Consider the following 26,354-nt stretch of genomic DNA (forward strand, 5'->3'; position numbering starts at 1 on the left):
AACTGTCTAAAAGATGACTTCACCCTTTTTGTGAGCATTATATAAGTGGGTTTATATTCCCATCACAGTACTCAATCTACAGTACGTACTTCTTAGTACTCACTTTATAGTACATAGTACTTTCTAGTACTTACATTATCTTACTTTATAGTACTCACTTTATAGTACTTGACGGCCAGCTCTGGTCTCTGTGCCCTCAGCAGGAAGGCCTCTGCTTTCTGGAAGTCTTTCTGATCGAAGCAGGCCTTGGCCTGGCCCAGCAGCACGTCGGGTACGCTGTCCGGGTCGTGGGTCTCCGCCACCCTCTGGGCGCTGCTCCAGTCCTGGTTGTGGAAGTACCTGTGGGGCACACAGGAAGTTGCAGTACTGTATAATCAGGACACACGGGAAGTTGCAGTACTGCATAATCAGGGCACACAGGAAGTTGCAGTACTGCATAATCAGGAAACACAGGAAGTTGCAGTAGTGCATAATCAGGGCACACAGGAAGTTGCAGTACTGTATAATCAGGACACACGGGAAGTTGCAGTGGTGCATAATCAGGGCACACAGGAAGTTGCAGTACTGCATAATAAGGGCACACAGGAAGTTGCAGTACTGCATAATCAGGGCACACTGGAAGTTGCAGTACTGCAGAATCAGGGCACACAGTGCGCCAGTGCTCCTCGAGGGCGTACTCACATCAGAACAGCCTCCTTCGGCTTCCCCGCTTTGATGAACTCGGCCTCGGCCTCCGCAAATTTGCCCTTTGAATAAAAAACACGCCAAACAAAACCTCATCACGACTCGGTACTCCAGACACAGACTAATAACGCAAATGTGACATTCAAAGACCGAGGAATAGGTGATGCGACTACACTAATTAGGGACAGCAAAATAAAACGTGGACTAAGACCGTGTGAAGGGCGTAAAGTGAGCGGAAAACGCAGGCTGTATTAGACCCACTGTGGGCATTGTGGGTAATGTGCATCATGGAGGATACCTCGTCCTCCAGGAACATGGCGTTCTTCAGGTGGATGTCCGGGATCTTGTTCTTCATGGACAGCCTCGCCAGCTCAAACGCAAAGTCGAAGGAGCTGAAAGCGGAACGGAAGACGCCGGAATTCAGTGCAGGCGTGGGCTGGTCTTCCTACGACGGCCGTTCAGCACTAACCCTGGTTCCTGCCTATTCCTTTAACTGCTGATCCAGCTGATTCCCAGCAGGGTGGCCTATCCCCAGGTCATTAGAATACCCGCTCTAACCAGCAGTCTCATATTACATCAGTGCACATCAGTGCTTGCTTCAATTCAGCAAATTCTGTGAATTAACTGAAATTCAATCAATTGACAGCACAATTTTTCAATTAATGAATTTAATCCAATTTCCTGAATCGACTGAACTGAAATAAAATTAGGCCAAACTCTGGTTCAGTCTCACTCCTCGGTGCATGACTGGGACCTGGAAGGTTTGTAGTTCAAGCCCCAGTGTAGCCACGATAGCAAGGCCCGTAATCCCATATTGCTTCAGGGGGACTGGCCCCTGCTTAGTCTAAAAGCGTCAGCTAAATAAGACACTATTGTTATTGTTATTGTTATTATTATGCAGCTCTGCGCTCTGGCCAGCAGTAGGACAGTTTTGGGCTCACCAGTTGTCGGCGGCGAAGTCGATGGCGGTCTCCAGCAGGCTGAACTTGTTGAGCAGTTTGACGGCCGCCTCCCCTCCCAGGCTCCTGGCCCACAGGTAGGCCACCTGCTTGTGGGCGCTGGCTCCCCCCTGACTTTTGGCCACCTGCCCCACACACAGACACACAAACACACACACGCATGTACGAGGAACAGACAGAATTCAGAACAGACGGCCTGATAAATACACCATCCCCGCCTCGTCCACTCAGCTCAGCATGAGAGTGTGTGTGTGTGTGTGTGTGTGTGTGTGTGTGTGTGTGTGTGCGTGCGTGTATGTGCGAGTGTGTGACAGTGCTGTGTGTATGAATCTGTTGCGTGTGTGCGTGTTTTGAATTTGTCACTTCCAACTATGTTAGTGCCAGCCTATGCCACCCGGGGATTGTGTTTGTGTGTGTTTGCAAGCGTATGCGTGTGTGTGTGCGTGTGTGTGTGTGTCTGTCTGCGTGTGTGTGAATGTATGCATGTGCAAGTTCTCAATTTGTCACTTCGTTTTCTCAGTGTTGTGGCCAGCCTATGCCACCAAGGGAGTGTGCGCAGGCGTACACGTGTGTGTGTGTGTGTGTGTGTGTGTACAGTATGTACACATTTAAATTTCAACACTTCCCTTTCACTTTATGTTGGTGTCAGCCTAAGCCACCCAGGGAGTGTGTGCACACATACACGTGTGTGTATGTACGTGCGCCCGTGTGTGTATATGTGTGTCTGTGTGTGTCTGTATGTTTGTCACTCTGCCCGTGTGAGCGCCAGTCTATGCCACCCAGAAGATGTGTCTGTGTGAGTCAGCGGGTAGTCAGCGGGGGGAAAGGTGGGATTTTTTCTCTGCATCACAGCAGATCTACAGGCTGTGTTCTCGCTGTGTCAGGAGCGAAGGAGAGTGCGTCAGCCCGCCACAGAGACGTGGAAGACACAGGTGCTATCGCAGCTGCGACATCGTCTCCGTATTTGGAGTCTGTCGTGAGAAGGAGCTGACGAAATTGGGAAATTGAGCCCCAGCTGTAGAGAAGGTCCTCTCTCAGCGCACCAGCGCCACGAACAAAGTCTGTCTTAACAAGCGTTTTAGCCGTGTAATGAGAATTTAAATCGTGTTATTAGCTTGTTTTCAGTTATTGTTTGCTTGATTATGGCTGTGTTCGAAACTGCATACTACTCATACTAAATTTCAGGCTTATTTTCAATGAAATATGAGTATGAATAGTATGTTTAAGTACGCAGTTTCAAACAGCCATTTTCTTACTCCATTGCCAAATCTTGAAATGAGTCAAATTGTCTGACCTCAAAAAAAGTACTAGCAATAAGATTGCAAGTCTGAACATAGGACTAAAATACTTGTTGTTATTGACTTTTATTTTTGGATTTTGCTGTATTGAGAGACCTAATCTATTTAAACGTAGACTTAAAAGTAAACCCGTGTAACTGGAGCGGTGACAAACTGCTTTAACGCACGGCGGCCATTTTATCAGCAGGCACGTTTAGTGTCTGTGCTCAGCCTCTCCCGCAGAGTGTGCAGTGAACCGCAGTGCGCTCGACACGGCGACAGCGAGCCGGGGAGGTCAGAGTGTCATTACCGCCCGAACACCAGCTCCAGCCACCTGCTCCTGCAGCGCAGAGACCCGCAGAGTCTGCTGCAGCCGGGCACGTCCGCGCGGCTACAGCCAGCACAGAGTAACACCAGGGCCTCCGTTTACCCACTGATACTCCATTCACCTGCTCCTGCAGTGCAGAGACCCGCAGAGTCTGCTGCACCCGGGCAACACAGAGTAACACCGGGGCCTCCATTTACCCACTGATACTCCATTCACCTGCTCCTGCAGCTCTGAGACCCGCAGAGACTGCTGTAGCCGGGGAAACGTCAGCGTGGCTACAGCCAGAACAGAGTAACACCGGGGCCTCCATTTACCTACTGATACTCCATTCACCTGCTCCTGCAGCGCAGAGACCCGCAGAATCTGCTGTAGCCGGGGAAACTTCAGCGTGGCTACAGCCAGCACAGAGTAACACCAGGGCCAGTGCACTGATACTCCTGCCAACTGTCTGATCTGAAGTGGTGCGTATTAAGGGCTATGCTAAGAGACGGTATATATTGATAAGTTTATGTATGCATACTTTGTTTTTGCGTTTCAGAAATGTGTGGTGATAATATTCCGATTTTGTGTGGTTTAGCCGCATTTTCAGAGCTGTGCTTCACTGTGGAGTTAACCGATGTTTTAAATCATCTGGGTAAATGATCTGAATAAAACATATCGTCCAAGAAGTCAGTGTGCCCTTGAACGCTCCCAAACCTTTTCAGCCAGCCCCTCCCCCCCATTATTTTCTGTCATTTTGTATTCAGTGTGCTTCAGTGTCCCGCCTGTTGTTGTATGCACAGTACCTGCCCAGGGACTCCATATGAGAATTAGCCTTTAGCTCAAGCTGGTACAGGACAATGCATCAGAGTTCCTGCTGAAATGTTGTACATTGTCCCTGACCAACTGAATAAAGTCAGGTAAGGTAAGGTAAAGTACGGTCGGTAAGGTAAGGTAAGGTAAAGTAAAGTAAGGTAAGGTAAGGTAAGGTAAAGTAAGGTAAGGTAAAGGACGGTCGGTAAGGTAAGGTAAGGTAAGGTAAAGTACGGTCGGTAAGGTAAGGTAAGGTAAGGTAAGGTAAAGTACGGTCGGTAAGGTAAGGTAAGGTAAGGTAAGGCTCAGTACCCTGTAGGCCTCCTCCCACATGTTGTTGGTTCGGTACATGTTGACGGCAGCCTTCCAGTCCTGGCCCTCCATGTAGTGGTACTCTGCCTCCTGGAAGCGAGACTCGCCCTCCAGCTCCTGCAAGACCAAACGCCCGTCAGACTGCAGCCCACACCCTCCCCGACGTGACCCAGCAGACTCCAGCCCACACACTCCCCCTCACGTGACCCAACAGACCATGCCCTCCCCCTGACGTGACCCAGCCGGCCCCAGCCCTCCTCACCTTGGCCAGGTGCAGGTGGGTGTCGGTCAGCAGGTCTTTGTGGTGCTTGGCCACCAGACGGATCATGTCGTCGTACATCTTGTTCTTCTTGTACATGGTGATGGCCAGGTCTGCCTCGTCTACTGTGGCGAACAGCCTGAGGAGGTTTGGGACCAATGCAGATAGTTATCAGCAGAAGCAATGTTTCCATCTTCCTCCGAGGCAGTTAGAAAGCATCAAAATGGAGTGCTAAGTGCTGCTCTCTGGAAAATGGTCAGTTACCTTTCTAATATAATCACCATGCTAACAAGCTAATCCAATCATATCTTGAATTTTATATTCTCTGGGATTGGGCAAGGGGGTCTGTACTGTGAATATTTGCTACACACGCAAAAAATAAGTATTAGTATTTTAGTCTTATATTTAGACTTAAAATCTTCTCAGTCAGTCAGATTCTCTCACTCACTTTCTCACTCTCACTATTAGCAATAATGAATAATATCGCTTCACACCACTGACACTCTGTCCCTGTGCGGAGCTGGACAGACAGAGGAATAGAGAGTGTCTCTGGTCTTCACCTCTCTGCCTCCTTGAACTTGCCCTCCTTCTCCAGCTCCTGGGCTTTGCAGACGTACAGCGCCGAGACGTCATCCTGGGTCATGCATTTCCCCGCCAGCTGAGGAGGAGAGGAGACACAGTGAGAGGTCTCTGTCTCTCTCTTTCTCTCTCCTCTCTTCTCCCTCTGTCTTATTCTGTCTTCTCCTCAGTCTCGCTCTCCTCTTTCTCTCAATCTCCCCATCTCTTTCTGCCTTAATCTCCTCTCTCCATCTCATCCTCTCTCCCTCTCCCTTTCTCCCTCTCACCCGCTCTCTCCCTCCCCCTCTCTCTCTCTCTCTCTCCATTCTCCCTCCCATACTCTTCGCCTCTCCCCGCCTCTCCATCTCTGTCCCCCATCCCTCCCATCCCTTCCCCCTGTTCACACACGTCCGGACCGAACAGCAAACCGAAATAACTCTCCTCACGCCAGGGAATAACCGCACCAGGTTCTCACGTCACCACAGCATTTCACAACACGCCAGACAAGCAGGCCAGACTTCACCAGGAGAGCCGCGCGGTCCACCGCCGAGAGAAACCCCGACCGTAAGACATCTCCAGATCAATCCCCGCAGCCTGGCCCGGAGTCAAAGCCGTCTTTCAAAGGGAGAAGAAAGAGCGCAGAAAGCGTACCTTGTGAGCCTGCTCCCAGAGCCCGGCCTGAGTGTACATATCAATGGCGTCTTTGATATGCTCCCCTTTCACAAACAGCCGCTCAGCAACCTAGGGTGTGAAAGAAACAGATGCTGCCATTTTCTTTTCCGCACCCCGATTCGCCGTTGCAGCGAAGCACAAGATGCGTTGCACATTTAATACGTCCATTAATACCCGACACGGGTCCGCACACTGCCAGCTTTCCGCGGAAAACCTGCTCGATTTTTGTAGGTTTGAAAGCGAGCGAGAAGCCATTGCCAATTTTACCGACAACGAGCCACTAAAATGTCGCTGTCCTCGGTGTTATAGGGGCCCCTGAAACAGGTGCTCCATTGAACGCATGAACAATTATACAACTTACAGTGAGCTCCATAACGATTGGGACAAATATATATTTTTTCCCTTAATTTGGCTCTACGCGACAATTATAGATTTTCTGTTCACGTTGTTGGAAGTGCAGATTCTCAGCTTTTATTAAAGGGTATTTTTATGCATTATATTTTGGTTTCACTGTGTAGAAATGGCAGCGGTTTTCATACATAGCCGCCAGCCCCAAAAAATATGTCTTTGTCTCAAACATAATGGAGCTCACTGTACACTGTCCACAAGGGCGGGTGTACCAAGTACAGATATGTTAGGCTGTGAATACACTTTATATATAATATATAATATATAATAATATAATATAATATAATATAATAATATATAATACAGTGCTGCATTGAGATTTTTACACCGAGCCGGTGAAAGCCAGGCCTCGATAAAAGGCAGCTTGATTGCGCATCCAAATGGATACATACATTAGCCGCCATCTTCCCTCAAGGAATGCACAATGCATTTCATTTGCACCTTTTCATTAAAATATGCTAAGTAGCCCGTTATTAGCGAGAGACCGTATAATAGCTCCTATGTGAATGAACCTTTTCAGCCTCCAGTGGGTTTTTTTATACCTATTGACTGCACGGGCCGAACAGAATCAAGTCTTCAGGTGTCCCTGCCTAGCAATGACTTCACAGGACAGTGATTACACATAATACGTGTCTGTTTACGTTTTCATTTAGAGCTGTACATATTTATGCCCAGGACAAATGTCCATTCATCTGAGGAAGCCATTTATACAATTATGTGCAATTACCGCATTTCAGTATCACCGGAGACAGCGTGCAAGCCCAAATGTGTTTGTCTCCTTCTCCTCAGACGCTAAAAACACCCACGTTTCCCACTTTTTCCTGGTGTTTTACTTTCATTGACGATCTTTCACAGTCATTTTCACTCTCTCGACCTCCGAAAGAAGCCCTCCTCAAAACACACCCTCAGGATGGGATTTCAGGAGGAATGCTTTTTCCAGGTTTGGCAGCCGATGGTTTTAGACGATGTTTTCCCGTGACAGGGTGGAGAACGTAGCCTAGCGACTAAGGTGCATGACTGGGACCCGGAAGGTTGGTGGTTCAAGCCCCAATATCACCAGGATAAGATCCATGCAGCTGTTAGGCCCCTTGAGCAAGGCCCTTAAGCCCACATCGCTCCAGGGGGGATGAAGTGCCTCATACCTCGTACTCCTGCGTGGAGGCGTAGTGCCGGGCGATCCTCAGGTAGTACTTCCCGGCGGACTGATCCTCCTGCAGCTCCAGGATGTGCACCGCCTTCTTCCACTGCCGGGCCCCGATGGCCGACTCGATGGCCTTCGAGGAGCACCTGAGGGGAGGAGGAACCACCACAAAAACACCAAAACAAGGACACGGTGTCAGTGATGCAGAGCACTGGGAGTGCTAATTGCTCTCCCTTCAGCCTATTATATGTCAGTGAGTGAGTGAGTGAGTGTGAGTTAGTGTGAGTGAGTGTGTGAGTGTGAGTGAGTGTGAGTGTGTGAGTGAGTGAGTGTGAGTGTGTGAGTGAGTGAGTGTGAGTGTGTGAGTGAGTGAGTGTGAGTGTGAGTGTGTGAATAAGTGAGTAAGGGAGTGTTAGTTAGGTTGTTAGTTATAAGCCAGGTCCATGAGGTGCTTCGCATCTAAAACACACGTCACCCCCAGAGGGGTTAGGGGTACATTACATTACATTATTGGCATTTGGCAAACGCTCTTATTCAGAGCGACATACAGACTAAGCAGGAGACAATCCTCCCCTGGAGGAATGCAGGGTTAAGGGCTCAAGGGCCCAACGGCTGTGCGGATCTTATTGTGGCTACACCGGGGATCGAACCACCGACCTTGCGTGCCCCAGTCATGTACCTTAACCACTACGCTTCAGGCCGCCCTGTAAGAAAAGCTACATACAGAAAAAATGGAGCCTTAAATACCCTCAGACCCTCAACAACCGCCAGACTGTGTTTTAAAAGAGGCCTTTCCTCTGGAACTCCGGCTGAAGGAAGTTGCGGGGCCCCCAGGGCCCGGAGTGTGCCAGAGAGGGGCCGGATTAGTCAGGCTCCGCAGGGCCCAGAGAGCAGCGTGGCTAAGTGAAGTGTATTGGACGGGGGTTTGAGGAAGATAGAGCTTTGTGGAGACGCAACAAGGCGGTGAAAATGCAGAGCGCTATCTAAAGAAGACCCCCCACCCCCCCAGGGGGAGAGTCCTCCACTTCCTAATGAACTCCACCTCCATTTGATTACTGCGGAAATTAGTATTCATTTTGCACCAAACAAACCCTGCTCCACTCTGCTCTCCCTCTCTCTCCAAAATTCCAATTCAAATTAATTTGCCTTTTTGGCAAAGTTTGCAGTAAGCTCATGCGGTTTGAATCACAGGCACACATGTACAGACACAGACACACACACACAGACACACACATACACAGACGCACAGATACACACACATAGTGTACACACGCACACTGTACACACACGCACCAACACATACTGTACACACACACACACACACCCACACATGCATGCATACTGTACACACACAGTACACACACAAACTGTACACATACTGTACACACATACACACATGCACAGACACTGTACACACACACAGACACACACACATACTGTACATACACACACACACACACACACACACACACAAACTCACACACACACTGTATATACACACACACACACATACTGAACAGACACACACACACAAACACGGTGATAAACATGCTCAGTGCCCACCCTGCTTCGATGTAGTGGTTGATGGCGGCGTCCATCTGTTTCTGTTGGACCAGGTAGTCTCCCCACGCCTCCTCCAGCTTCACCACGTCTCCAGGGAAGGCCACGCGAGCCAGCTCCACAGCTCCAGAACAGACAGACCACCGTGTTAATCTCGCTTCTGACTATAAGGCCATATATGGTCCCCACAACGACTGGCTGCCAAGACCAGCGAGTTAATCCTACACTACCTAACGCCAAACCCTCACCATATACTGTCCACACAACGACTGGCTCACAAAATTCTACAGCTTGGTGGTGAGTTCTCCGCTCCACTGTAAAGAATGCTGACACCGCAAAAGGCAGAATTATCCTTTGTCGCTGATAATAAGTGTCTGTTGAGTTTTCATTGCACTGAATAGGAGACCTGCCATCGCAGGGTATCCAAAACATTTCATATGCAAAGAGGCACTATTTTTTATTTAAAAAGTTCCATGGCACACCACTGTGGCCCAAGGTACTTTCCTTCTCTCTGTGATGACTGGAAGGCAGCTGCTTTTGAGAACAAGTGAGCTAATAGATTAACAAACTAGCTATCTTCGGAACGTAGCTACAGATACAGTTTTTGAAGAGGTGATGAACTGTTTGCAGTCTTGGAGGCAGCAGCTGCCTACCAGTCGTCACTGAGGGAAGGGGAGAACCTTGGGCACCGCTGTCCCATCAACCGCAAAAAATAAAAAACGTCACACATCCATTTCAGGTGAAACTCGACCATTTTCCACGGCACGCCCGGGAAGCCCTGACGGCGCTCCGGTGGGAAAACGCGGCGGTATCGGACCGCGCTCACCTTTCCTGAAGGCGTTCCCCTTGCGGTAGCAGTCCAGGGCTCGCTGGTGATTCCTGATCTTCTCAAACAGGTCCCCGGCCTGCCAGTGTGAGAGAGTCAGGGCTCAGCGTTAGTCCCGTAGAGCAGGAGGCTGAGGGAGAGGACACCCTACCGCCCCTGACAGACACACACGTAAACCTGCAGACACATCTGCCCAAACGGATGGGCCTCAAGGCTCTGGGTAAGATCTTAATGAATAAAAATATTTTTTTACAAATTATTTGCAGCAGACAGACAGAGCTCAGGACTGCACTAAGAGCGAGTTAGAATTTCATTAATGCTGCACTTCCAAGTAAACAGGCTACTCAATAGACAGCAATCGGCAAATAAATAATAACAGCAGACTCCCGGTGAAAACATAAACGTCTATGAAATGATAATGTGGAGCTCGAGAAAGACATTATGGGCTTGCATTTTTGAGCACTGCAAAAAAAAGACTCAACAAGTATTTTAGTCTAATCTTATTTCTAGTACCTTTTTGCTAAATAAATCAGAAATATTGCCAATATTGGCAATAAGACAAAAGTATTGGCAATTAAATTTTAGGTTTGACTCATTTCAAGATTTGCCAATGGGGCTACAAAATTTCACTTGTCAAGCGAACACTAACATAAAACAGACTAATATTTTCCACTTGAGAGAAAAAAAAGACTAAGTCTTATTACAAGAATAAAAGTATTTTGCAGTGCACAGTATACAGTAGTTTGGCAGTGATGCCGTTCAGGTTTGGGGTTGATTCCAATCCAATTCAAGAAACAAACGGACATTTAACTAACTGTAAACTGCCCATGGGTTATGCCAGTGAGGATGACGAAGGAGCGCCCCTCTTCCTCACCCGCTCGTAGAACTCGCCCTTGATGAGCGCCGAGGCGATCCTGTTGACCACGTCGCCGTTGGAGACCAGCTCGTCGCGCCCGATGACCAGCCGCGCGGCCTTGGCGGGAAGCCCCGCCTTCAGGTACAGGCTGACAGCGCCGTGGTGGTCGCCCTCGCTCTCCTTCAGCTCGCCCGCCTTCTCGTCCTGATTGGTCTGCATCAGCCACTGGTAGTAGCTCCGCCTCAGGGCGTCCAGCTCCGGGTGCCCCTGTGATGAACCAATCACACGGCGCTTCAGGGCTGGTTCGGCTCCCCATTGGAGTACAAGCAGCACCTCTCCCCATCCCTCCCTACCTCCCTGTGAACCTTAATTGTTGTCTTTGTGATTTGCGTAATGTTTTGGTATTTTTAGTTGGCTAGGTAAGCAGTATTTGTATAGTTAAGTTTGGTCACTTTTGCTTTGTTGTTTGTTTATTTGTTGATAAAAAAAAAAAAAGGCCTTATCTTTGTTGAACAGGTAGCAGTTGAAATTGTACTTCCCTCTAGGGTCTTTCAGTGCACTTAGCCCTGGTTATGGATAAGAGCGTCTGCCAAATGCCAATAATGTAATGTAATGTAATGGTGAGGAATACAGGCTTAGAGTTCAAATCTTAACTCCGCTGCAAAGTCCAAAAAATAAGTTGGTCACAACAAGTATTTCAATCTTATACCGAGACTTAAAATATTATTACTTTTTCATGATAAATAATAAAAGTATTTCCAAAGAGGTGAGACAGTTCATTTCAAAATTTGCCAGTGGGGTAAGAATATTTCACTTGTCAATCAAACAGGAACTAAAAACTTTTCTAATTAAAAAAATAATATTAATTTCATTGTACTTAAATGGTTTGGAGGCATGCTAATATCACCTTAGCCTCCGCTATTGCAATGCAGTCATCCCACATGTGCAGCTGCTGGTACATCTCCATGGCTTCATCGATGGCGTTCTGCAGGACACACAAAACAATCCCTCTGAACGGGGGAAAGAGCCTCTCCTGTGTATTAGGCCTGATATAAACAACCCGGGTTTCTGTTCAGCTTGCTGCTCAGGCAAACATCACAGGGTTACGCTCTGAAGCGCAGTTTTAACGAGTGAACACACACTACAGTACCCTTGATTGCAGCCCACTAAATTGTTTTCCTTTTGATAGCCATTAAGTGTCATACTTCAGCACCTGCTTAAAGGAACTTTATTTTAGGACAACCTACTTGCAATATAGTACACTGAGACATAACATAATAGGCCATATTCCTACATTACCCATCATCCTTGTGGCCCAACTCCGCTGACTGTCCCCAGCCTTGCCAAGCTCGGCCGCTCAGTATAACTCAACAGTAGCGGGGCGGAGGAATCACCTGCTCCATGTAGTGCATCTCTGCCAGCTTGTAGTTCTTGTCCAGCATGGCGAGGCGTGCTTTGACTTGGTAGTGCTCCGTTCCGTCACCGCCCTGTCAATGAGGAAGACCCACCGATGAACGGACCGAATCTTTCAGTACGAAAGCAGCGCCCGTCTCGCAGAGACCAGCGCTGGCACCCACCGCTTGCCCACTGCGTGCCCACACCTGTCAGCTGCACCCCGAAACAATGGCCCGCGAGCTCTGGGCAGGCAGGATGCGAGCGTGTGTGGGCATTAGCGGCGTTTAGCAGGCCGCTGAAGGGCTGAGATGCGCTGGATGGAGGGGCCAGCCGGCCGGCTGCTGCAGGGCTGCCAGGAACGCCGCGCTCCAGGAAACGGAGGAACGCGTGACACGCACTGACACGCACAGGCACACAGTGAATTTACACTGAGAGCTGAGCTGGCTGTAGATCACATTTTAAGCACATCCCTGTCACCAGAGCACACACACACACACACATACACACACATATACCGTCTCTCACAGACATAGGACACACACACACACACACACACATATATATATATATATATATACAGTCTCTCACAGACACACACAAAACTCTCACACAGCCATTCCAGACCTGAGGGGCAAATCCTGTCAAAAGACCTGAAGTCAGACCGGAGACCGGAGTCCGGAGTCAAGTTTTACGTACATATTCTTTTGAGACCTGGTCGGCAATCTTGTTGGTTTCATTGAGAAATCGTGCTTTGGACACATCGCCCAAGGCTGCAAAGCACCTAGAATAAAAAATAAAAAATGAGGCGCAAATGGTTGACTTTGGTTGACTTTGACACAAACACTCAAAGCAGTTGAACATCAATAAAACTCTGGACATGGACTGTACTGTAAAATAAAACTTCAGCCAAGTTACTTCTTCTTTCTCTGACGTTGCATCACAATGAAGGTACTTCACACTAATGGGCTGTGTTTTTTTTTCTCTAAATCATCTCAGCATCTTTTTCTATTCATTTACATTTTTCCCTCTGAACAGAACTGTTTTCTCTTGCATGATTTATGCAAATCAACTCATACACAGTGAACACTCTCTGCATTATTAATGATATGCTACTTACATTGGAATGTAACTTCTGCAAAAGTGCTTACAGAAGGAATATTGTTACTTTTCACTTTTCACCTTGAAGCATGTGACCTCACTCTAACCCTACGCTAGGTGCTCTATTCAGTACACACTCAGTACTGTACTAGTGGCATTCTACTCAGTACACACACTCAGTACTGTACTAGTCGTATTCTACTCAGTACACACACTCAGTACTGTACTAGTGCTATTCTACTCAGTACACACACTCAGTACTGTACTAGTGGTATTCTACGCAGTACACACACTCAGTACTGTACTAGTGGTATTCTACTCAGTACACACACTCAGTACTGTACTAGTCGTATTCTACTCAGTACACACACTCAGCACTATACTAGTGCTATTCTACTCAGTCCACACTCAGTACTGTACTAGTGGCATTCTACTCAGTACACCAGACTCAGTACCCTACTCTCGGTACTGAAGATGATGCCTTCTACTTTGCAACAATTCTTTTTCCCCTCAGTAATTCTCAGTATTCTGCAACAAAAAAACAGCCTCTTCCTTCCCGAGATCTGACAGAAGATACAATATTTGAGAAGCTAGCGTCTCTCTTTTCTTTTCTTTGGAGGTCAAACGTCGGAGCCCAGAGGATAGGTGTGTATGTATTTTAAACGCTGGAGCGCAGAGGATAGGTGTGTATGTATTTTAAACGTTGGAGTGCAGAGGATAGGTGAGTATATATTTGAAAGCTGGAGAGCAGAGGATAGGTGTGTATGTATTTGAAAGCTGGAGCGCAGGGGATAGGTGTGTATGTATTTGAAACGTTGGAGCGCAGGGGATAGGTGTGTATGTATTTTAAACGCTGGAGCCTAGAGGCCGTGGCGTCCGCTCGCTGACCTCTCGGCGATGTGCAGCTGTCTTCCCTCCAGGGACAGCCGGCTCAGGGTCTTCCACATGGCCTCCGTTTCCACAGACATCTCCAGGGTCTCCAGGAAGGCCGAGGCTCTGAGACGGAGGAGAGGGAACAGGACACCGTTATAGCTCCTCAGTCTGGGCTGGGTGACTGGTCGTGAACAGCGACAACGTAAAACGAAAACATGGGGTGTGAATTCCTAGAGGGCTGCAGTATCTGCAGGTTTTTGTGGTTTCCCTTCAATCACCTGTCAATTAAGGCCTTGATTCTTTAACCAATCGATTACTTGAATGAACCACAGGTGCTGAGAACAACCCAAAAGCCAGCAGACACTGCTGCCCTCCAGGAGTGGAGTTTGACACGTGGCGTACAGCCACACTTTTATTTAGTCTCCCTGTGTGAAATTCCAGACAAAATGGTGACAGTCAGCTTATCAGCATGAAACAACCAAACACCATTACATGCACTCCCATCAGGTTCTTCAAGGTAACCGATCTCATCAACAGCTAAGCGACGACAGTGAAATGCACTTACAAGGGTACTGGACAAACGAGAGGGGGAAAGTCCAGGGGTGAGAAAGTAAACGTCCAGCCAGGTGTTTCCTCCTCCCTTGAACTCCTGATTTCACTGATGAGTTCTACCACCTGGCTGAATGATTGTTCTAACAGGCTAATCCAGGTGACTGGAACAAAGTACTGGAAAGGACTTTTACTTTCTGAACCTGGATCTGTGAACACCCATTCACCTGCAGTAGTCTCCATCATCGATGGCGGTCCCGAACTCGATCAGGCCCTCGTCCAGGGTGTAGGAGACGGTGTTGACCCCCTCGTTCACGATCACGTCCGTCTTCCCGTTGCTCCGCTCCAGATCCACGATGTCGCCCTTAATGCAAACGGGACAATAAAAATCCTCTCCAAATTAGTCCCGCTTGGCGCCTGGGGAGACCGCGGCGGGCACTCAGCGCAGCGTGATCCCGCCGAAGACGTCTGTAATTGCGCTGCCTCTCCTATAATCATCGGCCTCATCAAACCCTCGCCTCGCTACGACTGAGGGAAACGGAGAGGGCTTTGCGGGAATTAAGCGTTCGGGAGTGGCGGTGGAGTGACAAGAGGAGAGGGGTCAGGGCAGGGGAGCGAGGATCGGCGGAGGATGGGCGAGAGAGAGAGAGGGTTTCACCGCGGGTAGAGACTGCGACTGCACGATGTATCGTATATTTACCGTCATCGAGATGTCAACACACCAGATAAACACAGCGCAAAATGACTGCTTGGACTGCGATGAACAGTACTTATTTAAATTGTTCTGTTAAATTGATTGGCTGTTCATGTGCAATTTGTTCAATAAAAGCAGGCTGGAAATATTATAAGCATTTCATTTTGTTTTATTCAGTGGGCATAGGCGATTCATTGTCTGGGGTCTATGTTAGCATTAGAACTGTGCACACTTGTGTTTATTGATTGATATTCATATTCAGCAACGTTATGGCATATCAGCCCGGGGAGGCTCTCACCCGCAGGGGGAACATGGTGACCCTCTCGGGGCTGTCGATGTTGTACCACACGCACAGGCTGCCCCGGTTCTGCCCCACCACCACGTCGCTGCCCGGGACCCACTGCACGTACGAGCAGAAGCTCAGCACCGTGGACTTCAGACCGCTATCGATGTCGTACAGGTGCAGCTGAGAGAGGAACGGGACAGGGTCACCTCTCCATCGCACATGGACACAGACACAGGAAAGTCCTTTATCCAGGATGTACATACTCACTCACCTACACATAAGAAAGTCCCCCCTTTCACTGAACCAGTTCATTTAAAAAAACAAACCAACAGCTAATTTGCATATAATAATAGTATGGTTCATGGTTAAACTCTTTCCCCCTTGTGAGGACGCCCAGGCACTGTGCTAGGCCCTGCCATGTTCTCATGTGTACAGCACTGCAATACGTAAGGGTGTAAGTGCCTGCAATGCACAAGTGTATATGTTCCTGCAATGCATAAGTGTGTAAGGCCTTGCATTGCACCAGTGGGAGAGTAAGACCCTGTAATGCACATCACTGGAAGGCCTTACAGCACGCAGGATCACACAGCCCTGCGAGGTGCTAGAACAACCCCACCCTTTCCCCGAGGCCCTCCGGTCTCACCCGCAGTTTCTTGTCCCTGAACAGCAGCTTGCGGCCGGTCTCGTTCAGCTCCAGCCAGTCCAGCTTGGAGTCGTGACTCACGGTGCCCAGGTTATACCCCACAGCCAGGTCCACTGCGGGGGACAGGAGGAGGCAGGGCCTTCAGGAGGAGCGCATGCGCACCAGCCCCACTGCATGGGGCTCCGTACGCAGCGCGTGGAGCTGACACAGCCACGCAAACATCCAACGGATATTACATCCGCCTGGGATTGCGCAGGTTAACGGCAATGCCGTGATGCAGACGCAAGGTGTCATACGCAGAATCTGCGATTTAGCCTTCATCGCGGCGCTCACACACCTGGCCTCACACAGAAAAACGCCGAACGACACAGAGCAGGCCAACACAACCCGTTTTTTCTTTTCAGCCAATGCGAAAATAAAGACGCACGAAGAGGACGGAGCTCTAAAAAACCCGTTTCCAATTTGCACCTTTTTCCCGAGCACATTTAGAGCACACACAGACGGGAGGGGGGGGGGGGGGGGGGGAGAGCCGCGCTCCTGAGAGGCAGAGGAAATAAATTGGATGGACGTTATTTCTCATTTTCACCACCTGAAAAAAAAGACAGAAGGACATGCTCGGACTTAATTAGCGCGGGAAGCGGGCAGCGCTGGCAGATGGTGCGCGGGGCGGCTGGGTGGGGCGGCTGAGCGGGACGGCTGAGCGGGACGGCTAGGCCCGGGCTCCGAGCCGCCGTGGCCAGGTCACACCCTAATTGAAAGGCGGTTTTCGGGACGGACATGCGCCTGTTTAAAAACTGTCCTCTCACTCCAGAACCAGCCCTTTTTACCCTTGTTTGAAGACGCACTTTTCTGCTTTTTTTTATTTTATTTTTTTGGCATAAAATATAAAAGGAGAAATGAAGGCCCCTTTACACACAATTGTCCCCACAAGACTAGGAGATTCAGATTGTTCATTTGAATGGTGCATTTTGTCGGGAACCTCAACTAGACTAATGGCGATTTATTATCCCCAAAATAAATCAATATTTCTGAAGGGCTCTTCATATATTGTTATTAAATTATTTGTGAAGACAAATGTCATCCCTGGAGGGCTGCATTTGTGTGTGTGTGTGTGTGTGTGTGTGTGTGTGTGTGTATGCTTGGCCATTATGTGCAAGTTTATGATACTTCATTACAAAAAAATCTGATTTTAATTCAAGAAAATGTGTCAATTTTAAAATATAAATTTTGAAAAATAACACAAAGAATAATTTAACATTACAGTGCCCACATCAGACATACTTAAATGGAACATTCAATTCATTGTTCATAAATATGGCAATTACGGCAAATGAATGACAGTAATGACCCAGCTATGCAAATATCATACAATTGCATGTGCAAAATAAGCAAAATAAAGAAAATGAATGATTACATCACAATGTATCACATTTTCACAAAAATGTATTGTTACTTTGTCATTAATGGTATATTTCAACATTCACAAATACACCATTATTAAAATGGCAAATAGTCCACGAATGACTTGTCATGACTGACACATCCCTGGCCAATAAACGGCGAGCTAGCCGCCAGTACACCTGAGCAACTGAAGCATATAGACATGGCCGTGTAAGCTAATGCGCTGAAATGGCGGTAAAAGCCTTCCTGACAGCGTCATTTTCAGCTCCACTGAGATCCTTACCGATCGCTATGGTCTTGATGTCGATTAGGTAGGCCAACTTTTTGTTGTCTTCGACGCCCCTCTGCTTCCGTTCGTTCAGCCGAACGCTGTGGGATGTAAACACGTGTTTCAGCAGACAGACGGGGGACGGAGCACGAACGCGCGATTAAAAACCGGGAGCGCCGAACCGCTAAACCCTGACATTACAGGGGAAGGCAAAAACTAAAAAATGCTGACGACTTTGACAGGCCGAATACATTAGAGTGGATTTGTAATGACCTAACTTTGTTCGGTGAAGACTTGACATGACAGTTGCCTGAAAACACACTCCACACTGAGGGCTCTCACACTGCAGCACAACAGTGCCACCTGGTGGGTATTACTAGGTATAGCACTGCACATTATGTCCACAGTACATAGAGAATGCAGACATAACTGTTCTAGAGTTTTAACAAGCCCACTGTAAAGTTTATAAAGACAGAGAATGTGAAGAACTGGCCGACCTGATGAGATGTGGGTTCATGAACTCTGTCCGCACCGATCCCAGGATCTCGTTGTTCCCGTACTCCACCAGAGTCAGCTCACCGGCATTGAATATCATACACACCTGAGGGAGACACACGCTAGTGTTACCCCTTTAAGGCGTGAGGTCACACACGTCATCGGAATGTTCTTAACTGAACATTCTAATGCTGATGTCACAATCACTGCTGGGGATTAAAAGCAGTGGAGTTCTAGAACTATGACTGAACATTCCGAAAAACACATACTCATCAAAGGGTTAAAGCTACACGAATGCAAAGTTTTACATTTTACCGTTTCGTTTTCAAAGAAGAACTTCTCATTTCCTCCGGAGCCCTGCCACGCCACCTGAGAGACAAAAGCAGGGCCTTTATTTACCTGCGCCATCTTCAGCCTCTTCACGCTGCGTTACACACACAGACCACAGCCTGGGCCTCTGCCACGCCCGTCGCTTAAAACGCCGCTCACGCGCCCGTGAAGTCTCCTCAGAAACTCTCAATTAAAGCGGGATTAGCACGCTGAACCATGACAGCCCTCCAACTTTTAATTACGACGTTTTTAAATGGGTCTTTGGAAGTTCTAATGGACCAATTTGGAAGTGCACTCCACAAACATCTGAACCGCTTTCACTTGCTTGAGAGAACAGCGAAATACAATGGCTTTTGCATCTTGGGAAGACATTCATGTCAAACGCACTTCCGCGAGTCACTCTGGCCAAACGCTTATGCCAAATGATTGCACTGTAAATTGTAAATGGTGTGTGCACAGTTTTTCTTAAACTGAAAACACATTACAGAAAACTGCAGATTTTGCCCCCGGAAAAAGGTCTGTGTGATTATCGTGAAAGAAAGCTTTTCATGGTGCATGCACAAATTTGGCCGGGACGATGGAAAATCTAATTCACACTGAATAAATTAATCAAGCGTGCAGTGCTTGTGCCCAGGAGAATTTTACTCATATCAATATTTTGTATCTACAATAAAACCGTTCTTAAGAACCAGTGATAGATCAATAAAACAGACCAGGGTGTAATACGCAAGTAACTGTTTTGGATTCAAATACTTTTCTACGCTTTACTGAGCTTGCCTGGTGGATGTGCAAACCCCACTGTTGAGGAATTTGGAAAATTATGTGAAGGATGTGTTTTCCATCTTCTTATCTGTGTCAGTCTATGTATAAAGGTGGGCAAACCTCTAACAGTTTCAGATAACTACAAATGCTTGTACTTCTCTCCACGATCATGTAATAAAGCTGGATTGATTGAAGTCTGTGTAGGCCTGAGTTATTCCTCGACACCTACCTTCAGGTCCCCTTGGTTGTCTCAATTGCAGCGGGCTCGATCAATCGAGCACAGAAAAGTATTTGAATGCGAAAACAATGGCGTATCTGACCCAGGTCTGCAGTAAAGGAACCTGGGCGGAGAGGGGGCGGTACCTCGCTGAGCTTGTTGGAGCTGAGGTCCCCCAGCAGCAGGGTGCTGGACGTGTGGGCCACCAGGAAGCGGTCCTTCCCCATGATCTTCACCTCGTCGATCTCGTAGCCGTAGTGCGACTTGAGCACCACGCGGGTCCCGGTGGACAGGTTCTTCACTATGACCTGCAGGGAGGAGGGGAGCGTCCATTTTGTTTCTGGGAGAGAGCAGCACTAAGCAGGTGGACAAGGCCAGACCTTCCTGCAGGAAGGAGGGGAGCGTCCATTTTGTTTCTGGGAGAAAGCAGCAATAAGCAGGTGGACAAGGCCAGAACTTCCTGCAGGAAGGAGGGGAGCGTCCATTTTGTTTCTGGGAGAGAGCAGCAATAAGCAGGTGGGCAAGGCCAGACCTTTCTGCAGGGAGGAGGGGAGCGTCCATTTTGTTTCTGGGAGAGAGCAGCACTAAGCAGGTGGGCAAGGCCAGACCTTCCTGCAGGGTCGTCAGACTCCAGTAAGGCAGCGGTGTCCCATTGTCTCGGGCCTATTTTACCAATTAACCCTGCTGAAAATCCAGCTATGACCAGCGTGAAATTACCAGCTGCCAGCTGTTTCAAAACATAGCTTGAGCTGGTCAAACCATGCTGAGTATGTAGCTGGTCTGAAAGCAGCTACCAGCTGTTTCAAGAGGTAAACTCTCAAATTTTGTATTGACAATTTTTCTTTTAGCTGAGGTAAATGTATGCAATTATCTACAAAAAGAAACTCTCCTGAACTTGTTCTCAGTCACTAACAGTTGGTACAAGCACGATTTCACAGTCTAGCACTTCAATAAATAAACTCGGTAAGACAACAGAACGTACCTGACTCAGACCGACATAAGTCATCTCAAATTTATTCTTGTAGATGCTCCTCCGTAAGCAGCAGTCAAACTGCTCCACTCCTCCACACAATGTACCCTAAGCACAGACACCAGCCAAAAACACACACACAGTTTTCAAATGGCAGCTGAGGATTTTGCTATATTAATATTTCAGCCAGACCTACAGGAGGTGTCACTGCCCGAATATACACAAACTAACTTCTGTGTTACTGGATAGTTTGTGAAACAGACAGTCTGTAGATTATGTAATTGGCTGAACAGCACAAACTTTGGTGGAGAGGATGTGGACTCACTGCACAGAGCCGGGAGCCGTCTTTCTTCCAGGCCAGGGCCGTGACGGTGTACAGGTTGGGGATCTCCTTCGGAGGGGCCTCGTCCCACAGGCCTCTGCGTGGGCTCCAGTTGAAAACCCTCAGTCTGCAAAAAAACAAGTTTGAGGCGTCAGCTTAAAGGCAAGTTATGTTGAAGTCACAGAGTGAAGGCCTATCAATGCAGGATGACAATTAACCAATGGTTACATTTCTCTACTTTTTCCCTGCTTATGAAATGATAACTAATTTTATCAAACACCAAACAGTGTGGGCAGTATTGTGCAAGACGGGAGAGGGAAAATGAACAAAATGCACAAACGGACAACACCAAAGCATACTGCAGTCACACTGAACACAGCACAGACCACTAATGCTAACTCTGGATGCTCACAGGTTTCATACGGAGACTGACCTATCACCAAAGCATACAGCAGTCACACTGAACACAGCATAGACTGTTAATGCTAACCCCATGGACCTCACAGGTTGTATACTGACTGACCTATCACCAAAGCATACTGCAGTTTCACTGAGCACAGCACAGACAGCTAATGCTAACCCCGCGGATGCTCACAGGTTGTATACTGACTGACCTATCACCAAAGCATACTGCAGTCACACTGAGCACAGCACAGACCACTAATGCTAACTGTGGATCCTCACAGGTTTCATACGGAGATTGACCTATCACCAAAGCATACTGCAGCCACACTGAACACAGCACAGACCGCTAATGCAAACCCCATGGATGCTCACAGGTTTCATACGAAGACTGACCTATCACCAAAGCATACTGCAGTCACATTGAACACAGCACAGACCGCTAATGCTAACCCCGCGAATGCTCACAGGTTGTATACTGACTGACCTATCACCAAAGCATACTGCAGTCACACTGAGCACAGCACAGACCGCTAATGCTAACCCCACGGATGCTCACAGGTTGTATACTGACTGACCTATCACCAAAGCATACTGCAGTCTCACTGAGCACAGCACAGACAGCTAATGCTAACCCAGCGGATGCTCACAGGTTGTATACTGACTGACCTATCACCAAAGCATACAGCAGTCACACTGAACACAGCATAGACTGCTAATGCTAACCCCATGGACCTCACAGGTTGTATACTGACTGACCTATCACCAAAGCATACTGCAGTCACACTGAGCACAGCACAGACCGCTAATGCTAACCCTGCGGATGCTCACAGGTCTCATACGGACACTGACCTATCACCAAAGCATACTGCAGTCACACTGAGCACAGCACAGACCACTAATGCTAACTGTGGATCCTCACAGGTTTCATACGGAGATTGACCTATCACCAAAGCATACTGCAGCCACACTGAACACAGCACAGACCGCTAATGCAAACCCCATGGATGCTCACAGGTTTCATACGAAGACTGACCTATCACCAAAGCATACTGCAGTCACATTGAACACAGCACAGACCGCTAATGCTAACCCCGCGAATGCTCACAGGTTGTATACTGACTGACCTATCACCAAAGCATACTGCAGTCACACTGAGCACAGCACAGACCGCTAATGCTAACCCCACGGATGCTCACAGGTTGTATACTGACTGACCTATCACCAAAGCATACTGCAGTCTCACTGAGCACAGCACAGACAGCTAATGCTAACCCAGCGGATGCTCACAGGTTGTATACTGACTGACCTATCACCAAAGCATACTGCAGTCACACTGAGCACAGCACAGACCGCTAATGCTGACCCTGCGGATGCTCACAGGTCTCATACGGACACTGACCTATCACCAAAGCATACTGCAGTCACACTGAGCACAGCACAGAACGCTAATGCTAACCCTGCGGATGCTCACAGGTTGTATACTGACTGACCTATCACCAAAGCATACTGCAGTCTCACTGAGCACAGCACAGACAGCTAATGCTAACCCCGCGGATGCTCACAGGTTGTATACTGACTGACCTATCACCAAAGCATACTGCAGTCACACCGAGCACAGCACAGACCGCTAATGCTAACCCCGCGGATGCTCACAGGTCTCATACGGACACTGACCTATCGTAGCTGCCAAGGACCACAGACTGGCCGCTGGGGCTGGTGGCCGCCACAGTGAACTCCCGCTCGGAGGCGTCCCGGCTGTAGTCGAAGGTCTGGATCACAGGCCCTTCTTTCCCATAGGCTACGATCTTCTTGTCGCACCCGGCCACCATGATGCTGTTCGCACCCCAAGCCAAGGCATACGGTGGACAGGGGTGGGTCAGCAATTTGCCCTTCAGGGGGAAACAGTAGCAATCAGAGGAGCAATCAACAGACAGCTAACGACTTGCTATTTTTGAGCAAACCAAGTTCAAACCAACACTCTTGTTACAACAGCATAGTGAGACCAAAGGTATCTTCTGGCTTGTGATTATATGGAATTAATATCCTTACAAAGGCCTCTTAATGTAGGGAATGGCTTTCTGGGAGTTGTAGTCAAATGTGAGACCCTACAATCAATCAGAACCCAACTGGATAATACGCTGGTTGCATTCTCATACACTTTCATCCAGTTTGTTTTGTCTATATGGCTTTCTTGATGCATTTATATTACTATTTTACTTCTCTTTCTATATTTATTGACTCCATCTTGTTGACAAGCCAAGACGGAGTGAACATTCTGCTCTCCTCTATAAATGTTCTAATGTTGTGACTTCATTTCATTGGCTCCCGGCATTTGAGTTTATACCTGGGATTCACCTGAACCTTCATCGTCGAAGAAGTAGCGAACCACTGTTCCATCTGCATGACCTGAGAGTATCCCCTTCCCTGAGACACTGTTAGAGAGAGGGAAATAGGAGAAAGACGCATCGTATTTATACAACAAGTACAAGGCTAGCTAAATGTAAGGCATGTTAAATGCTGGGAGGGCAATTCTGAGAGATGAGGAAATACATACTTGGATGTTAATGAAACCACATAGGACTCTGTGCCGTATATCGTGGATGACTTATTGGTTTTTGTGTTGGCGAGACGAACCTGAAGAAAATTACATGGGTCAAGATGGAGTTTCACAGATACTCATAATCAACTTCCGATCTGTTTGCTTCGTCAAAAGAATTAGACTGATTAAATCTCCATGTCTGTTCATTGTGAATCTAAATTAAACAGAGAGGGCCCATCAGACGTCATAAAGAACAACATGAAATGTAGTCAATTTAATTGAGTTTTGAGAAGAAACCTACCTTCCCCTCAGCTAATCCAAAAATAATAGCATGTTCTGCAGGCCACAGCAAACAGGTTACAGCACTCTACAAAACAGAGTCCCAGCAAGGAATGAAAAAACTCCAAAACACCAAAACAAATACAGAATTAAATATGAAAAATACGCTATGTACAAAATTTATATATTTTTATGGAATGGTCAAAGTGTCCAGACAATATATTCATTAGTGTCACTCTTTTATGACTTATTACATATCAAATATCGTCATAAAGTGTGTTAACTAATTCTGCTTAATATCACAGCCGAGTGAATATCTTAGATGATATTAATAATGGCTATGACAATAATTATGATTTTCAAGGATATTAAAACACTTACTGTCTGCACAAACTTATTGCAGATGACCTTTTTTTCACCCCTGTGAAGAACAGAATAATGTCAATATCCACAGTCTCTCATTTCATAAGCATAATTCCAAAGACTTACTGAGTCATGTGACTTCACTTACCGATACAAGGGCATTAATATGGCAATACTTCAAACAGCATGCCCTACTTCAAGTCAACTCAGTTAAGTTATACAATTTCAACAAGTTTACCTAAAAAAAAAAAAAGTCTCAAGAGACTCACACAGACCCAAGAGGCTGATGCAGCATTTAGACAAAATGCTGGTTCGTATATTCAACATTCAAAATCCAAAAATAGTACATATGGCAACACTCACCATTCCTCTCCAATTTTGTAAACATAAATAATGTTGTCAGTTTGTGCTATGGCAATTTTTGTTGAGTCCGGTGAAAATGCCATGGACTTCACAACATAACTTTTCTTTCCATACTGGAAAAGGAAAAATATGTATTAATATTAAAATAATATTAATAAATTGTGTCTATCATCACACATTTGGGTTTTAGCTCTGGGATTCTACGGTGCATTTAATTGACTGGAAACAGGCTAAACCTACAAGACAGCAACCTCAGTAAAAATATTATGAGTGAGAGAAAACAAATCTCACAACTTTGATGTTACCTTTGAGTCCGCAGGTTTAGTGGAAAACTTGTCTCGTCTTTCTCCTTGCTCGTCATAAAGTAAGACCACTCTGTCCACGGTGCACACCGCAAACTTCCCGTTATTCGGCGCCCAGGCCATGCAAGTCACTTTAGCCGCTCCATCCTACATGAAAAGAAAACATTTCACGTTTGCCAAGGAATCTGGCTAACTATCCCATGACACCGCGGTAACGGCAGACGTAATGCTGGAATAAAATATGCCACTGTTAGCTAGCTCTCCAGCTAAGCGTCAAGCAAAGACAATGGATGGCAACCTCACTCAGGTTGACATGACAGTTAACTTAGCTAGCTATTGCTTCAACTGCCTAGCTTGTTTTCACAGTCTCTCACTCCTCACAACCAAACGAAGTTGAGAGACCGAGTCCAACAACTGGCACATATTCTAGAAAATACCTAGTTTTTAGCTAACTTTAGCTATTTAACCAGCTAGCGAGATTAATAAGAAAAATTACCTGGGGGATTAGAAGCGTTTTCAGGTGTTTTAGCTGCATATCTGGAACTCCATGGGTTGCTCAGTAGATTCCAAACAAACATTAAACATTAACTGCTTTGATCTGAGAAATTCGAAATGCAAGCGTTGTGCTCACTGCCTTTGCCTTTTCGATTCGTTTACCCGCTACTCTGGTTTTGTGGCAGACATTTCTGTAAACATCCGCTCTCCCTGGTTACCAGCGTCTACGCGTAAATGTATGACGTAGGACACATGCGTCTAGCACGTGACTTTTTTGGGGCGCATAAATATGCCCCTTGCATTGGTTGCACATTCTGAATACAGAGGCAGCTGTATTTATACGAAAGTATTGTGTGAAGGTTTATATTCTCTGAAACTAAAGGGGTGCGTCATATAGGTGTCGCGTATTGCGAAAAGGAACTGTGGAGATGCCGGGGATTGAACCCGGGGCCTCATACATGCAAAGCATGCGCTCTACCACTGAGCTACATCCCCAACCATATCTGACGGGTGAAAATACATGTCTATATAATTACGTCTAAATAAATATTAAATAAATATGATTATGTGATGATCTGATCAGTTTCTGACTTCACCGTTTCTGATCAGTTATTATACAGTTAAGCCGTGAAGCCGCGTACATACATTATCCATGGTGCTGGAGGGACAAAAA

General features: G+C 47.2%; 1 protein-coding gene and 1 non-coding gene across 2 annotated transcripts in view; both read right to left on the bottom strand.

Annotated features, from left to right (window-relative positions):
* Positions 1-25,885, bottom strand: part of ift172 (intraflagellar transport 172) — a 40,440-nt gene extending 14,555 nt beyond the window's left edge. The window contains exons 1-33 of the mRNA XM_061241899.1: positions 25,683-25,885; positions 25,190-25,333; positions 24,885-24,997; positions 24,540-24,579; positions 24,181-24,246; positions 23,895-23,974; positions 23,685-23,772; positions 23,015-23,229; positions 20,939-21,062; positions 20,626-20,721; positions 19,790-19,951; positions 18,650-18,703; positions 18,337-18,440; positions 17,855-17,940; positions 16,171-16,283; positions 15,540-15,707; positions 14,775-14,911; positions 14,014-14,121; positions 12,724-12,808; positions 12,027-12,119; positions 11,540-11,617; positions 10,651-10,899; positions 9,777-9,855; positions 8,954-9,074; positions 7,392-7,536; positions 5,821-5,910; positions 5,172-5,269; positions 4,615-4,750; positions 4,353-4,469; positions 1,626-1,768; positions 983-1,076; positions 682-746; positions 159-339 (exon numbers count right to left, since the gene is read on the bottom strand). Of these exons, the coding sequence (XP_061097883.1) occupies positions 159-339; positions 682-746; positions 983-1,076; positions 1,626-1,768; positions 4,353-4,469; positions 4,615-4,750; positions 5,172-5,269; positions 5,821-5,910; positions 7,392-7,536; positions 8,954-9,074; positions 9,777-9,855; positions 10,651-10,899; positions 11,540-11,617; positions 12,027-12,119; positions 12,724-12,808; positions 14,014-14,121; positions 14,775-14,911; positions 15,540-15,707; positions 16,171-16,283; positions 17,855-17,940; positions 18,337-18,440; positions 18,650-18,703; positions 19,790-19,951; positions 20,626-20,721; positions 20,939-21,062; positions 23,015-23,229; positions 23,685-23,772; positions 23,895-23,974; positions 24,181-24,246; positions 24,540-24,579; positions 24,885-24,997; positions 25,190-25,333; positions 25,683-25,721 (3,711 nt within the window). The 5' untranslated portion in view covers positions 25,722-25,885. The remainder of the gene's footprint in view (positions 1-158; positions 340-681; positions 747-982; positions 1,077-1,625; positions 1,769-4,352; positions 4,470-4,614; positions 4,751-5,171; positions 5,270-5,820; positions 5,911-7,391; positions 7,537-8,953; positions 9,075-9,776; positions 9,856-10,650; positions 10,900-11,539; positions 11,618-12,026; positions 12,120-12,723; positions 12,809-14,013; positions 14,122-14,774; positions 14,912-15,539; positions 15,708-16,170; positions 16,284-17,854; positions 17,941-18,336; positions 18,441-18,649; positions 18,704-19,789; positions 19,952-20,625; positions 20,722-20,938; positions 21,063-23,014; positions 23,230-23,684; positions 23,773-23,894; positions 23,975-24,180; positions 24,247-24,539; positions 24,580-24,884; positions 24,998-25,189; positions 25,334-25,682) is intronic.
* A 219-nt stretch (positions 25,886-26,104) lies between these two features.
* trnaa-ugc (transfer RNA alanine (anticodon UGC)) lies at positions 26,105-26,176 on the bottom strand. Its single transcript has one exon. It is a non-coding gene; the product is annotated as a tRNA-Ala (tRNA).
* Between the last annotated feature and the right edge of the window lie 178 nt (positions 26,177-26,354).

The sequence above is a fragment of the Conger conger genome, chromosome 5 (genome assembly GCF_963514075.1).
Source record: "Conger conger chromosome 5, fConCon1.1, whole genome shotgun sequence".
In the NCBI taxonomy this organism is placed as follows: domain Eukaryota; kingdom Metazoa; phylum Chordata; class Actinopteri; order Anguilliformes; family Congridae; genus Conger; species Conger conger.